A 15,396-nucleotide genomic window follows, 5' to 3' on the forward strand; every position below is an offset into this window, starting at 1 on the left:
TTTTGTAGCAATAATGATCTTGCTAGATGTGCTTTCAGCCATAATTTCTTGCAACCAATAATTCATATATTCACGAATTTCCCGTTTTTTAATTTTTTGTGCCTATTGCGTATTGTATAACTATGAGGTTTTTATTTTTAAAGAGCTTCTTTCGAAATGAGTTGAATCCACCAAAGCAGAATTCCAGAAACAATCAAAAATTTTGTCAATGGGCCTACATGCAACGCTCTCAAAGTTTAGCTGACATGTATAATAAGTCCTTCAATGCTTTGCGTTGCATTTAGGCCCGGTCACAAATTTTTGCTTTTTCCTGCAATTATGATAACGTGGATTTGACTAATTAAAAAAAAAGCTCCTGATTTATCTTTGGGTGTTTCACTTCTTGCCTTAACTGTTGCTGTGCACTTTTGCTCTGCTTGTATCTCTCTATTCGCTAGTAGTGGGTTCCGATGCAGCCTGTGACTTCGGAATCTGTTTCTGTATATTATCTTATGTAATCTTTCCTTGCGTTTAACAAACATAGTTTGATACTGATTTTGTCGATCTCGAAGTTGAAGTGAATTCGGCATGCCCGACTAGTGCTATGAATATAGCTTGAGTATGATAAACCTGCTTTGATAACAAGAATAAAAAAAATGCAAACCAGTTGGTAATATATGATCACACTGTATGTAAAAAGGACAAATATAAAGCTTGGGAGGCTTCGGACAGGTAATTTACATAGCATTCGCTCTATAGCAGCAGCATCTTCTCTACGGGCACTCAAGTGCGGAAGTATCTAGTGTAAACAGATGGAGTACGCCGACGCTTCCGCAATGTTGCTGGTCGTGCCCCAGGTACGCGCAATCACACACGCAAACACACCCGCGCAGTTTCATATATATATATATATATATATATATATATATATATATATATATATATATATATATATATATATATATATATATATATATATATATATATATATATATATATATATATATATGTGTGTGTGTGTGTGTGCCGGTACTGAACCGAAAAAAGAAATAACGGTTACCGGTTCATGCCGAAACGGTTCGAACCTCCGTTGTTGATATTTCCCAGTCAATGCAATTCAGGATTTTTTTCTTTCACGTACCATCAACTTCGTACCCGCTCGCGCACTTTCCCCTCCAGGCAATTGAACATTATCACGCTCTATGTAACAACAGGGGAAATGAATGAGCACCAATGTAGCAATGGTCTGTTGCTGCTGGAAGCGCGAGCGTAGTGCAAGCTGACCAAACGAAATGTCATTCTCGGCAGCTTGCAGGGGATAGAAAACGACTTTGAACGACTTTGCCCTTCCCTAGCTGCGACTTCATTGGAGCAATCAGACTGCAGGAGTGCTCTACTGCGCAACAGCGAAAGCCCACACCCGATGTGTGCAAACTTTTTGGATTTCATAATTTGTTTAAAAGGTCCGACACCTGCAAACTGTTAATACTTGACAAGTGTGGCCGCAGGAGCTGCTCAGTGGCTAAGCCGTTTGCTGCTCACCACAAGTGGCCTCGATCTCCTTCCACACGGTCGTTTTTCTGAAGTAGATGGAAATCGAGAATGTCCCTCTATCGAGATTTTGATCCTCGTTTAATATCACCAGCTGGTTAAAATAAGTCTGTATGGCCTGCAACATAAGCTGCGCCCCGGAGCAGAGATATAGCACGGGGCATCAAATGCGCCAGTTTTTTTTAAAGTTTGTTTACATGGAAAACAACAAAAAACAAAAGGCGAAGCACGTTGTTTTAAAACATTACGCAAAAAGTAAGTAAAACAGAATAAGTAAAAAAAGTACCAAACCGTGGATATTGCTCTATACTATTCTTTGCCCTGCATTTCACAACCAAACTTGTCATCAATGCGAAGGAAGTGAGTTCCGTGGACAGTTTTTTAAGACAGTACCGTTGACAAGTTCCGTTTTTTACAGATACAAATAACAACAGATATGTCAGGGAAAACTATTAAGGGGTGTACTTAATCCGTCAGCAAGAAACTGTAGCCCTCGACCTTGTCTTGTAAGCAGATACAGTAATAAAGTAGATGACACGTGCAGAAAGGCAGGCCGGTACCATCCCATTCACCCAGCGATCATCTTTTCTGCTTGTTCTGCAGTTTTGTCTCTTTCAGATCTGCTTTTTTTCGAAGGTGCACTTGTACTGACTGCCCAACTCGCTACATTACTTCTACTGCGACTCGTTCCGGAGGGGAGTACTGCTGTGGGCGAATTGAAGAGCGTCTACCCAAAAAAAAATCCATCTCATGCTCCGCGCGTCAAATTTCCCTTTCATTTTGTAACAGCATAATCTGTTATAAGATTACGCAACGTAACACACGAAACGATGGCCGGGGGTCAGGCGGTACGATGACATACTGATTGTAATGCACACATACGGTATAGCTATCGCAAAAGGAATTGCAGTGGTCAGCGCAGTAATGCAGTGACTGAGCGTGTAGTAAAGTTTACTTTTAACAAAAGTGTGGCTAACGCATTCGATAAGGGGACAGCTAAAAATTATTCAGGGTGACCAAATAATTCATTCTAATTGATTCATAGTAGTAATAATGTGCCTGTTGTAGGATTTTTCTGTTTTGTTACAACTATAAAAAAATGTGCGCCATAGGTATTAAGCGCTAGTATTTGAACGCACCAGTACGCAGGCCTAAATTTAAGGCTTCAAGGTTAGCGTGATGGGCGACTCCATAGCGACGATTGCGATTTCAACAAAAAAGAAAGGGTAGAAAATATATCCCACCGTCATTTCTCTTTGCGGTGGCTTTGTGAATAGTCGCTAGTACAATATAAAGTCTGGGCAAGAAAGTAGGTGGTAAATCGTCGCCACTTCATCTGTTTTCCTAATATCTCGTAATTGTTTAAAGTTCGCTTTGCAATTGCGCCACTGCCTTTGGGGAACAGCAGTATTTTGAATTTTTGTTTGTATTTTGATTTGACTGTAATTTTAAACTACTGAATTTTTTTTCTAATTTCAGTGATAATTCAACGCATCGAACCGGTTCGCGAACCGGTTCAAGCTCCCGAACCGGTTCGCGAACCGGTTCGGTACGTGATTTTGTCGAACCGGAACTGAACCGGAACGAAATGATTTCGCCTGAACCAGAACCGTAACCGAACCGGAATTTTTTTCGGTTCGACACACTGATATATATATATATATATATATATATATATATATATATATATACAAATAAGGGCTGGCAGCCAAGAAAACCTCGCAAAGCAAAGGGGAGAATGCGGTTGGTCATTGAAACAGATAAAGAATTTGGAAAAAAAAGAAAGAAAGGGCAGAAAAAATGCCCGCCGGGTGGGATCCGAACCCACGACCTCCAGACCACCGGTCTGGTGTGATGACCACTACGCTACCGGCGGGGTATTTTCCCCTCCGCTTTCTGTGGTATTTATGTTAGGGTATTTTTGTTTCTTGCGCTTGGGGGTGGTAGCCAGCGCCACTCGGACTACTCTTGGTGAAGGGGACCTTCTTTTTACCCCCGGGCCGTGACTCGAGCGTCTACGACATGTCGAGAGTGGTCGACTAGCGTTGAACCCTCTTAAGCCCCCTATGGCATCAAGACTGCCAGAACATAGGCCCTCGCTATGCATGTAGCGAATCAGAATAGGAAATGAGGGGCTCGTTGAAATAAGACAGAAATAAGGGCTGGCAGTCAAGAAAACCTCGGAAAGCAAAGGGGAGAATGTGATAGGTAATAGAAAGAGATAAAGAATCTGGAAAGAAAGAAAGAAAGAAAGAAAGAAAGAAAGAAAGAAAGAAAGAAAGAAAGAAAGAAAGAAAGTGGAGAAAAAATGCCCGCCGGGTGGGATCCAAACTCAAGACCTCCAGAATACCGGTCTGGTGCGATGACCACTACGCTACCGGCGGGGCTATTTTGCCCTCCACTTTCTGGGGTATTTATGTTACGGTATTTTTGTTTCCCGCGCTTGGGGGTAGTAGCCAGCGCCACTCGGACTAATCGGGGTGAAGGGCACTTCTTTTTAACCCCTGGGCCGCTGATTGGCGCTAGCTACCACCACCAAGCGCAGGAAACAAAAATACCTGAACATAAACACCTCAGAAGGTAGAGGCGAAAATAGTCCCGCCGGTATCGTAGTGTTCATCGCACCAAACCGGTATTCTGGAGGTCGTGGGTTCCGATTCTACCTGGCGGGCATTTTTTCTCCAGTTTCTTTTTTTCGTTCCAAATTCTTTATCTGCTTCAATGACCTACCACATTCTCCCCTTTGCTTTCCGAGGTTTTCTTGACTGCCAACCCTTTATATATATATATATATATATATATATATATATATATATATATATATATATATATATATATGCTAACACAGTGCCTCATGGGTTATGTTGCAGCAGCAGCAACCACCAAAGCAGCCCGGAGATATATTAAAATCACCCTAAGACGTAGTTGATCTAGTGTTGTTATACTACCCCTTGTATCATTCGCGCCATTCGAAAAGTTGTTTTTTTCTCGCGGCGGTTTAAAGTTTCTCCGCTTAAATTTGGCAGATATGCAACGCGTGGCAAATGTAATAGTAAAAAATAAAAAAATGGTGCTCCAACCAATAAACAAGCTCCAGAAATGTGTTGTCTCTCATGCAACCAGCCATGCAGGTGTCGGTGCTAAGCCCACGCGGCTGAGTTTCGTAAAACCCTTCTCCGTTTTTCGCCTGAAGCCATTATGTGTCATTCTGCAAGCGCGAGATTTGCAGTGTTGTGCAAATGTAGCCCGGACTGAAACAGCTTAGGTTTCAGATTTTTAGGCCCAGAAACTAACACAGACGCACAGACAAACGTATACGGATAGTAGAACAGCTGAGCGTGCAGAAAGTTTAATTGAAATGTACGACTTTGCGCCACATGCAGTTTTCAAGCAGGGACGCTGGGATATTCACACGCTCTTTCCTAACGTTGCATGAACTTTCAGTTTGTTCAGGGATTTCTTCCTCTGTCGTTTACTGGAGCTTTATTGTTCTTTTACTGATATTTTCCGAATGGGGAAATGGAAAATGTAATGTAGACATTGGTTGGGCAAAACAACAACAAACAAATTGTCTCCAATCTACACTGTGAAGGTGGTTGGAAAGCTTTAAACGACACCTACAACCATTGCCCATGCGACGTCACTTGAATTCACACATGTGGCTCTACAAAGAGTGAAACCAGACATTCTGCCAGCCGTTACCTGACATTCGCGGGGGCGGCGTACCGTCGGTCATGGCCGGGCTAGAGCGCCGGACGCCGCCGCTGTAGCCCGGCCGTAAGTCGGGAGAAAGAAAACGGAGAGGAGCGTCTTTCGAAGACTGAGACAGCGGAACCTAGCCATTCTTATTGGGGCTACACCGCCGCACGACACAAGCGCAGACACCGAAACGGTTCGGCATGTGAGCTTAGTGATTCCCATTTATACCTGAAAACTATAGGCCCATATCCCTCACAAGTGTCTGTAGCAAAATCCTAGAACATATAATATATAGCGCCATACTGAAACACCTGGAATCTAATAAATATTTTATGAACTGCCAACACGGCTTTCGGGCAGGTTTTTGCTGCACAATGCAATCAACAGAATTTAGTCATGATCTTTCCGTATCACTTGACCTGAAGGAACAGACCGACTGGGTATTTTTGGATTTAAAAAAAAGCATTAAGTTGCCTTTTCTTGGCCTACATCATGACGTAGTCTAGTGGATTACCGGTTATTTGCATAATCGCACCCAATGTGTCCTGATAAACGGCTGTAAATCATGCGATGTGAGTGTTAGTTCTGGTGTTCCGCAGGGGTCTGTTTTTGGGCCACGCTTTTCCTTGTATATATTAACGATATTGTAAGTAACTTGTCCTGCAAAGTACGCCTTTACGCAGATGATTGCCTTGTTTATCGTGGTATCAAAAGCCCAATTGACACGGGCTATCTCCAACGTGATCTTAACCATATTCAAACGTGGTGTGCAAAATGGAAAAGTACTTTAAATGTTGCGAAATATAAGCACGTTTCCTTCACACGCAGCCGCAACCCTATTTTATCAAAATACACTCTAAGAAGTATTCCACTTGATACAGTGTTGTATTATAAATACCTTGGCGTCTATTTTTCTTCTAACCTAACCTGGAAACGTCGGGTTGAACACGTGTCCTTTTCAGCCTCCCGCATGCTCAACTTTCTAAAAAGCAACTTCAGTGATGCTCCTCTAAAAGTTAAAGAACTTTTATATTTCGCCAACGTAAGATCTATTGCGGAGTACGTCTGCGCCGTTTTGGACCCACAATTTGATAATTTATGTGCACTTCTAGAACGCGTCCAGAACCGCGCCACCCGACATCACTTAAAGCAGAGTTGGGCTGGGAAACTCTAAGTAAACGTCGGTTGCATCACAAACTTGAACTACTTTAACTTATTTAGTTTAAAAAAGACTGGTATTGATCCTAACATTTTCTTACTCCCCCGCACTTTGTATCTAAGCGACGCTACCATGAATGGAAAATTCGTGAAATTGACTGCCCTACTGATGTTTACAAGGGTTCTTTCTTTCCCCATTCTATTGGTTAATGGAGTAAACTAACAAGTAATATTGTTAATTGTACATCTGATGCCCTGTTTTACACGTTTTGTCACACATGTAATGTTTTTCCTTTTTTTATTTATTTTTGTTATTCTTCAACGGTGACATTGCTTGTACCCGCCGCGGTGGCTCAGTGGCTAAGGCGTTGCGCTGCTGAGCCCGAAGTCGCGGGTTCGATTCCCGGCCGCGGCGGCCGCTTTTCTGATGGAGGCGAAAAGCAAAAACGCCCGTGTGTACGAGATTTCGGCGCACGATAAAGATCCCCAGGTGGTCAAAATTAATCCGGAGCCCTCCACTACGGCGCGCCTCATCGCCTGCGTTGCGTCGGCGCGTTAAACCCCACAATCAATCAAATCGACATTGCTTGTACATTTGACGCGCTATTGTGCTGATTTGTGTAACTTATCCTCATGTTTTTCCCCCCATGTGATGAATTGTATTCATGTATTTGCGTATACCCCCCTGCTGTAATGCCTTATCGCCGCTGCAGGTAATATAAATAAATAAATAAATAAATAAATAAATAAATAAATAAATAAATAAATAAATAAATAAATAAATAAATAAATAAATAAATAAATAAATAAATAAATAAACTAGTTAGTTTAGTAAGTTTGAGAATTGCGAGAAAGCTGAGGGAATTTTTATCATTCCTATTTAACAGAACCTGTTGCTACTTTCGCCTTTTGTAATACCTCTTAAAACACAACCGAATTGGTAATCACCAATTTATAAAACGGAGTCCCATTCGTGGCAAGAAGTGCGCAAAATTAGAGTTTCTCTAGTGGCCAGATGTCTGTATGGGGTTTGTAGATTTTGTTTTCCCGCCCTGCAAACCAATCCTTAACGTATGTTTGCAGTACCACCACTTAATTACGGCGGGTGTGGGTTACCCTGGCTGTCGAACAAGGTAATCAAGCTGTGCGAAGGCACCGCGCAATGGACGCGAAGCTGCACTAAAACAGGCCCAAAACAACCGCCCTGAAGGAGACGACAAAGTCGTATCGCCTACGCCATACAGTTAATACAACTGACTCTAGAGGAAAAGCTGCCCGGCCAGCCCGTGTATTGAAGCGTGCTAAACCCGAGCGCAGCCATGATGTCACCCTTAGAGCGTTGTCCGCTGTCTTTTTGCCTACTAGAGTTGGCGGCAGTAGTGGGTATTCCCCTAGCAACCAAAGAATTCGATCATGGCAGCCTCCGTTGCAGTGAATGCGCCATGACAACTTTGGTGTGTAAAAACGTCGTGTGAAGTTTTTCCTGTGGCAGGTAGCGTGCCATTCGTGCCATTTTCGTGCCATTCGTGCCATTCGTGCCATTTTCGTGCCATTCGGTTTCGTGCCATTCTAGCACGTTAGATGCAGTGTTGAATTTTCCGCAACTTAGAAGGGTAGCGCGTAGATTATCGGGTACTTCGTACGCTCGGAGGGTAGCTTTTGCGGGTGTGTGACAGGAGTTCCGTCTGCGGAGTTGAGCAGACGTGTTTGTTCGTGCTGCTCTGCTTCGGAGGGACTTCATTTCGGCTGCCCGTTGTACGCGTGGGCCGTCGCACTGGATTTGGAGGTCGCTCGGCTTTCACCCGGCTCGTGTGGGCGGTCGAGTGCCAGCTCCCCCCCCCCCCCTCCCCCCCCCCTCCTAATACCCGTCTGGCGGCCGCACTACAAAGCAGCGAACTCCGAAGCGTTCGGGACCGCCGCAGACTTCGCTCCTCGTCACAGCAAGCTCGCCTCCGCACTTCGCCGTTCCGTTCGAGGCTTCTCGCCTCCCGGACGACGCATTACGCCAGCCAACAGTGTTCGTGGTGTGTTGTGTGCGACGGAATCGACCACAGTGGAACTACTCTTCTCTACTCTTTCCTCACCTTTCTAATCTTTACTGTTCTCTCTCCTATCCTATTTGCCCTACAATTCCCGCTTCCGGACTGTGTTTTCAATGCAGGTGAGCTCCCATGAGAGAATAATAATATCCCCAGTCCATTGCTTTTCCTTCTTCCTTTAAAAACAAATCACTTCTCCCTGATTGCTTGTTTCCCCTTATTTTTTCCTGGTTGCTTCCCCCGTGTTCCCGCATGCGCTGTTTCTGTATATATTCTTTTGTGTGTGGTAAAAGAATTCAGTTGATATCCAGCGCTAGTCCTGTGTAGTCTTTTCTTTGTTGTCCCGTCTCTACAGCGGTATTTTACCATGTTTCACATGCCTCTCACCCACCCCCCCCCCCCACCCCCCGCCGGATGTGTCAGCTGATTGTATTCGTGATCTGTTGAGGTGCTCTTTACAACTGCTTGCTTTTCTGGCGAATGGAAGTTCGAACTGGACAGTGCTTCCCAGAAATGCGTGTAAATGGAAATAGTATTTTTTACTGCACTTTATGCTAAACAAACACGCTTTCTGAAATGGTGTAAGTTCCTGTCTACGAGGCCCCTGCACCACTTGTGTCAACTTCTCGTTTCCAATTGAAATAATTTTAGGTAGTGGCCCTTACATTAGCTTAGATTCAATAACCATGAAATACCCAAGCGTAATATTACTATGCTATGTGCATCAAGAAGTCATTCAAGACATGTTTCCTTTTTCTAGGTAAGCTTCGAAGATTTCGCATTGGTTGTGTGCTTGGGGACGCCACACAAATTAATAATGTTGCCAGGTTGCATTAGGTCGCAATCTATTTAATAGCAGCTTAAACAAAATCTCAACAGAAGCAAACCAGAGACTAAGAGGGTATCATGCAAAACATGCAGTGCCATTCTGGTTGGTGATAACTATAGCTTTCAGTACTTACAAACATAAAGTAGTACAAGTGTTCATTAGTATCAGCGCAGGGATATTTGCCCTTCAAAATTCCATGTCCACCTCTCTCAGAATGAGGAAAGAGGAAAATAATATGGGGAACTGACTTGCTCCAGCAAAGCCATGGCAGGTGTAGATTTTTAATTAAAGCCAATTTACAGACAGGGCCAGAAGCCAAAAAACCTTTTCGGAATGAAAACCAATTTGAATATAAAAAAAAATTTGCAGCGGAGAAGAGCAGAACGAAATAAACTAGTACAAATAGTGGCAGCATAAATGAAATGAGAAGCAGCATGAACGAGAGGCATAAATGAGAGGCAGCACGAACAAAACAAGTGCAATTTACGAGTCAGTTGGGCACAAGAGCCAGCCAGAAAAGAGCGCTCCCCTTCAGGAAAAAAATAAAAATTATGTACACTATTTACATCATGTACAGAGCAAATAAGTCATATTTCAGTTGTAGACACGGTGCAGCGGAACCAATCAAATCAATTCTTGTCTTGAAAAAGCAGATTGAAGTGCATAAGAGGGAAAAATACACAGAGATTTTGTAGGGTGTTCCCAGCGTGTAGCATCCTTCGTTTGCGAATTTTGTCGTTTTTCCTACTTATTTTTCTGACGTTTCTTTTTTTTTTTGCCCTTGGTGCTGTCTTTGTACTCTCCGCCCTGTATTTTTTTATTTTCTCCTCAATTTTCTATGCTTTATTTTATACCAGTCCTTTCTTTCGTTTTCAAGTCCCTTATTCCCATTTCCATGTGTAGAGCAGCCAACCGCACAGTACTTCCTTTTTTTCAACTCGCACACTAGGTCATCTTAGACTCGCTGTTAGCATTACAAACTTCCTTAAAGGCCTGCTGGGATTACTGGAGGCGAAATAAAATTTGAAGAGAATTGCTCGTTGAAGAGAAAAGGCACGTTGCCTTTTCTGTGTTTCTTTTTGCTTGTTCTCTCAGCCAAAGATTAATGTACTGTATGTGGTGTACGTATGAAAAGTAATGTAGTGATGTACGTGTACAGCATTTTATTTGGTTCAGCTTGCACAAATAACTTGTCGGGTCTCAAACATAACCTGATGAAGAATTAAAGGGCACGGCTGTCAATGTCAAATTTGCCTTTGTTTCGTTGCCGGAATTGCAACACAGAATATATTCTATGGTGTTAAGTACATGATACATAGGAGCTCATGGCATTATCATGCTCCAATTATTCTTGATGAAAATAAGAAAGCTGGTGACTTTAACCAGAATGAGCATTAGCCGAAACTTTCATAATCAGCTACAGCAACACTGGCACCCAGCTCTGGCAGGGCAACTTCGTCATCGTTCTTGTTGCTGTGAGCACGCTGGAATGGAATCGTGGAAATTCGACAAAGTCTGGCACGGCATCTCTGGGGTCACCGGTTTGACGTTGGCGTGGCTGTGCTACGCGTGTCGGATTGCGAGGCGGATGGTTCATTATTCCTTCCTTCTAACGAATATGCACAGCTGAAAAACGTCTTTAGGTGGTCCTGGCCGAACTGATAGGCGCAGATGTAATTGTCGCAAATTGAAAATTCAGACTTTAATTTATTGTTGGCTGTCTTAATGACTGCTACGTGCAATAAATATTAAGTCTGAACACTCTACACTAGTGAATGTTGATTGTTCCGTGCTAAACAAGCTGATTCAACTTCAATAGTTAATATTTGGCAGCTGTTCCAAAATTAATCACTATGATTTAACTGATAAGACGCAATAACTACTTGATAGGTACACTCCAATTCATTTACTTGTGAAGGGATACATATATCCTTGGTCGGCTTCGCCTTGCACAAATACACGACAGGGCCACCGCGACTTGAGAATACGAGTATGTACGTTAGCACAGGAGGCTTCGAAGGCGGTTTCTATAGACAGACTGAGTTTTCTAGCCAAAACCGCAGGCATTTCAGGCAAAGCCGGGCGGGCACGGAAGCGGCCGTTTCCCCGAAGGTGCTCAGGGAAGGACAGAATATTTTTTTAACCTCCAACGAGGCTGGTGCCCAGACATCAGCACCTAAGTCTCGCATGAATGAAATTTACTCCTCCGCCTCCTCCTCTGTGCAGGTATATACGTGGGCGATATAAGAGTTAAAGTACAAGTAGACGTAAAAAAAAATGTAACTTCGTTGATCCATCTAGCATCGGTAATGTATCATGCAAATCCTCAAATCTTATCTTCGAAAATTTTGGATTGTGTGTTTCAGTGATCGAAGGAGCACCCCTCAATCGAAAACTTGTGCGTTTTTGCATCGCCTTGTCCTCTTCTAGAAAACCATGTTATTGTGCAAACAAAATTATTATTATTATTACTATTATTTGGCGCTTGTTTCATTTCTCACTCAAGCAAAACAGCCTTTAGTGAGAGTATAACAGCACACGTAAACAAGAACCTAGTTTTACGCTGGACATCGTAAAATAATTCGGACGCTTCTTTGTTTTTAATTTACGAATCATATGCACTCAAAGGGAACCGATCTGCAGAGCAATGTCTCACGTAACATGGCATGACCGGCTGACGGCGAGTTGAAATCGGCAGCAGCCACTCCCAGGCATGTAGGGAATGGTACCCTTGAAGATGGGCGGCGGCGGCTTTATTGGTATCGTCAGCAGGGTGCGGGCTACATCACGGGCGCACGGGGGTAGATAAGGTACTTTCCGCAAGCGTCGAAGTGACACAGTGGACGACACCATGGGGTGGTAGTAATGCAATTTGTGTGCTACTAATGTAAATCACTCCCACATGACTGACGCTCCTCACAAAATACCGGTACTGAATTTCGCGGCTCATCCCCATTTTTTTTTCGCTTAATATTTCATTTATTCTCGTTCATCAAACATGAATGCATTGAAAAAACTTATAAAATCATACAGTACGTAGTAACTGTACTCTTACGTTTAGTTTATGGCCCTTCATTTGTGCCTGATCTGCGAAAAATTGTTAACGGTATCTTCAACGACAGCGTGGCACCATGCCGGCACCCATGTGACACTTAACTTTTACAGACACTTTTCTACAAGACAAATTTTTACACACTTACAGACAGTTTTGAAAGCCAGCTTTCCCCGCCTGGCCGACGCCGCCCCTGGCGAGCAGGCACTCCCGCGCGGGGAACGCTGTGTAAATTCGCGGCGCCATCTCGAGTGTGCTCCGTGAGTGAAACCCTCCGCCCCCCTCCCTTCCCCTGCTGCCGCCTCCGACGTGTTGAGAGTTTGTTGTCGCGCACGCCACGAAAGAACCGTTGGCTGTTAGAGCTAGAAAGTTTTGCTTTAAAAATGTTCAGCGTGCAGCTGCTAAAATTTGGCAACCTGGAGTGCCTCGTTTAAAACAGTTAACTGGCATTATTTTTGGCGCAGGTTGCTCATTTAAATAGAGCAGCTCACAAAATGTCAATCAATCCGGGATACTCATTCCGAGCTTATAAATTTAGAGTTTGACGGGGTGAAAATGGCTTCTGGAATGGAAAATGTGCAGAGTATTAGATGGCTCTGTAGTAATTGATACCAACCACTGTCCGTTGAGGGGCCCAAAATGCCTTGTGTCTGGGTGATTGTTCACTGCCAATCCTGAGTTATGCACCTTACCTGATGACAGGAATGTTTTTTTTATTTTCGATTTTTATGGAAATTATTGCCGACATAGAAAATTAGTGAAGGCATTTGGTTTCCGGAGGTGGCTTCAATTTTCACTTAACGTTCGACGCCAATATCGGAACGCAAACGTGCGCGGTGCTCAGTAATAGCATAGGTGGTATAGGTAAAGGAGTAATTACATGGTACACCTTTTTGTGGCCGGTTACATGGTTTTTTAAACATCAATAACTATTTTAAGATATCGGACAAACAGAATTATTTTTTTTTCGATAATAGGGCCACCCAACAGACATCACGTGTTTTGTTTTGGATAAGCCAAGTGGCCCCGCCGTTCTGAGGTAGTTTTCTTTCCAAGACCACCACCATCTCTTCCATAGGAGAAAATCATTTTCACGTGGCTTTTAAATACGCAAGAAAATGACAACCATTCTTTCGTGTTAAACAAAATAGACCACAAAATTCTGCCTTCGTGAAAAGCTTCAGCGCGAGCAAAAAAGCGGTTTGCTCAGGAAATTAAGACTACCAAGGGTCGTTGCGGTGTCATGCATGCATGCATGCATGCATGCATGCATGCATGCATGCATGCATGTATGTATGTATGTATGTATGTATGCATGTATGCATGTATGTATGTATGTATGTATGTATGTATGTATGTATGTATGTATGTATGTATGTATGTATGTATGTATGTATGTATGTATGTATGTATGTATGTATGTATGTATGTATGTATGTATGTATGTATGTATGTATGTATGTATGTATGTATGTATGTATGTATGTATGTATGTATGTATGTATGTATGTATGTATGTATGTATGTATGTATGCATGCATGCATGCATGCATGCATGCATGCATGCATGCATGCATGCATGTATGTATGTATGTATGTATGTATGTATGTATGTATGTATGTATGTATGTATGTATGTATGTATGTATGTATGTATGCATGCATGCATGCATGCATGCATGTATGTATGTATGTATGTATGTATGTATGTATGTATGTATGTATGTATGTATGCATGCATGCATGCATGCATGCATGCATGCATGCATGTATGTATGTATGTATGTATGTATGTATGTATGTATGCATGCATGCATGCATGCATGCATGTATGTATGTATGTATGTATGTATGTATGTATGTATGTATGTATGTATGTATGTATGTACGCTTCGTAGATGTATAAACGAGCTCGTGCGTGCACAGGCTCTGGATTACGGGGGTACCTCATCCCCCGTGGTCATCGCTTCCTTACTTTGTCGGCTGAGCGCCAGCTTCTGAATGGCCGCCGCAACGAGGTCCGTGTACAGGCGCGTGAACTCGTTCTCGTGCCCGGGGTGGCTGTTGTTCCAGCGGCCGCACACGAAGCGGTAGAAGTCCTCGCACGGCTCCACCGCCGTGTCGATCGACTTGAGCACCTCTTCGCCGTAGTCGTACTGGCGCCAGCCCTCGCGACTGCGGGACCACCGGCCCGCCGCACCAAGGGTCAAGTCGGCACGGAGCGCGACACCGAGGTTGGGCTTCCATCTGCGTGCGCGCCCGCGGCTCTCGTCTCAGAGGACCGTATCAGAAATTCTGTTTGCAATGTTGATGTCACTGTACCTTGTGGTTTTAGTAACGATATTGACAAGAACAACACGTTCGGAAATTCCCTCGCAGTGTTCTGGCCAACCTCGTACTTGACGGAGACCTTACAGTTAGAACTACATGTAACCGGAACTCCCGTTACTACACCCCACCCTTTTCACACACAAAAAAGAATGAGCACACCAGGCGGACTAATGCAAGGTTTCTTTCATTTTCTCTAATCTGCAAACACAGTTGCGACGACCACGTTTTTATGTAATGTTTAGGTGGTAAGTTTTAGCATTGAATTTGCCATCTCCTAAAGATGGAGTGACAAGCCATGACAGAAATGGCGGAAGGATATTGAAGAACAATCGCTTTATAGTGAACCAGGTTTTTAAGACAAAAGCTACAGAAATTTTGTGAAATGTTTGTCTACTAATGCGCAAGCATTCTTATGACGGTCCTCTGTAGCACCAACCTTATTTTCTCTTAGTGGTCAATGCAGCTCAGCGCTTGATAATGATACTTTTGGTATTCACAGGAAGGGTGAAGTCCAGGGGTTTGAACTGTGTATAGACCAGTTACACGCTAAAAACCAAAAAGAGGGTGTCTGGGTTGACGTGCAGTTCACACGCCTGGACTTCGCTCTTTCTTCGTGTGAATACCAAAGGTATCATTATCAGGCGCTGATCTGTAGTGGCCAACGCTTGCCCGCGGCACTTTTCGTTTCGTTGTTGCTCTGCAGAGGAACATGAAGACGAGCGCATACGACGGCCAGCCGTTAGGACTCGAACAAAACG

At 43.4% G+C, this 15,396-nt stretch overlaps 1 protein-coding gene across 1 annotated transcript in view; it reads right to left on the reverse strand.

Annotated features, from left to right (window-relative positions):
• LOC144168553 (neprilysin-2-like) overlaps positions 1-15,396 on the reverse strand; it is a 147,231-nt gene that overhangs the window by 105,147 nt on the left and 26,688 nt on the right. The window contains exon 2 of the mRNA XM_077697510.1: positions 14,283-14,554. Coding sequence (XP_077553636.1) covers positions 14,283-14,554 — 272 coding nt within the window. The remainder of the gene's footprint in view (positions 1-14,282; positions 14,555-15,396) is intronic.

This window comes from Haemaphysalis longicornis, unplaced genomic scaffold, assembly GCF_048455015.1.
Source record: "Haemaphysalis longicornis isolate Haplotype H1 unplaced genomic scaffold, Haemaphysalis longicornis Haplotype H1 scaffold_2, whole genome shotgun sequence".
NCBI lineage: Eukaryota > Metazoa > Arthropoda > Arachnida > Ixodida > Ixodidae > Haemaphysalis > Haemaphysalis longicornis.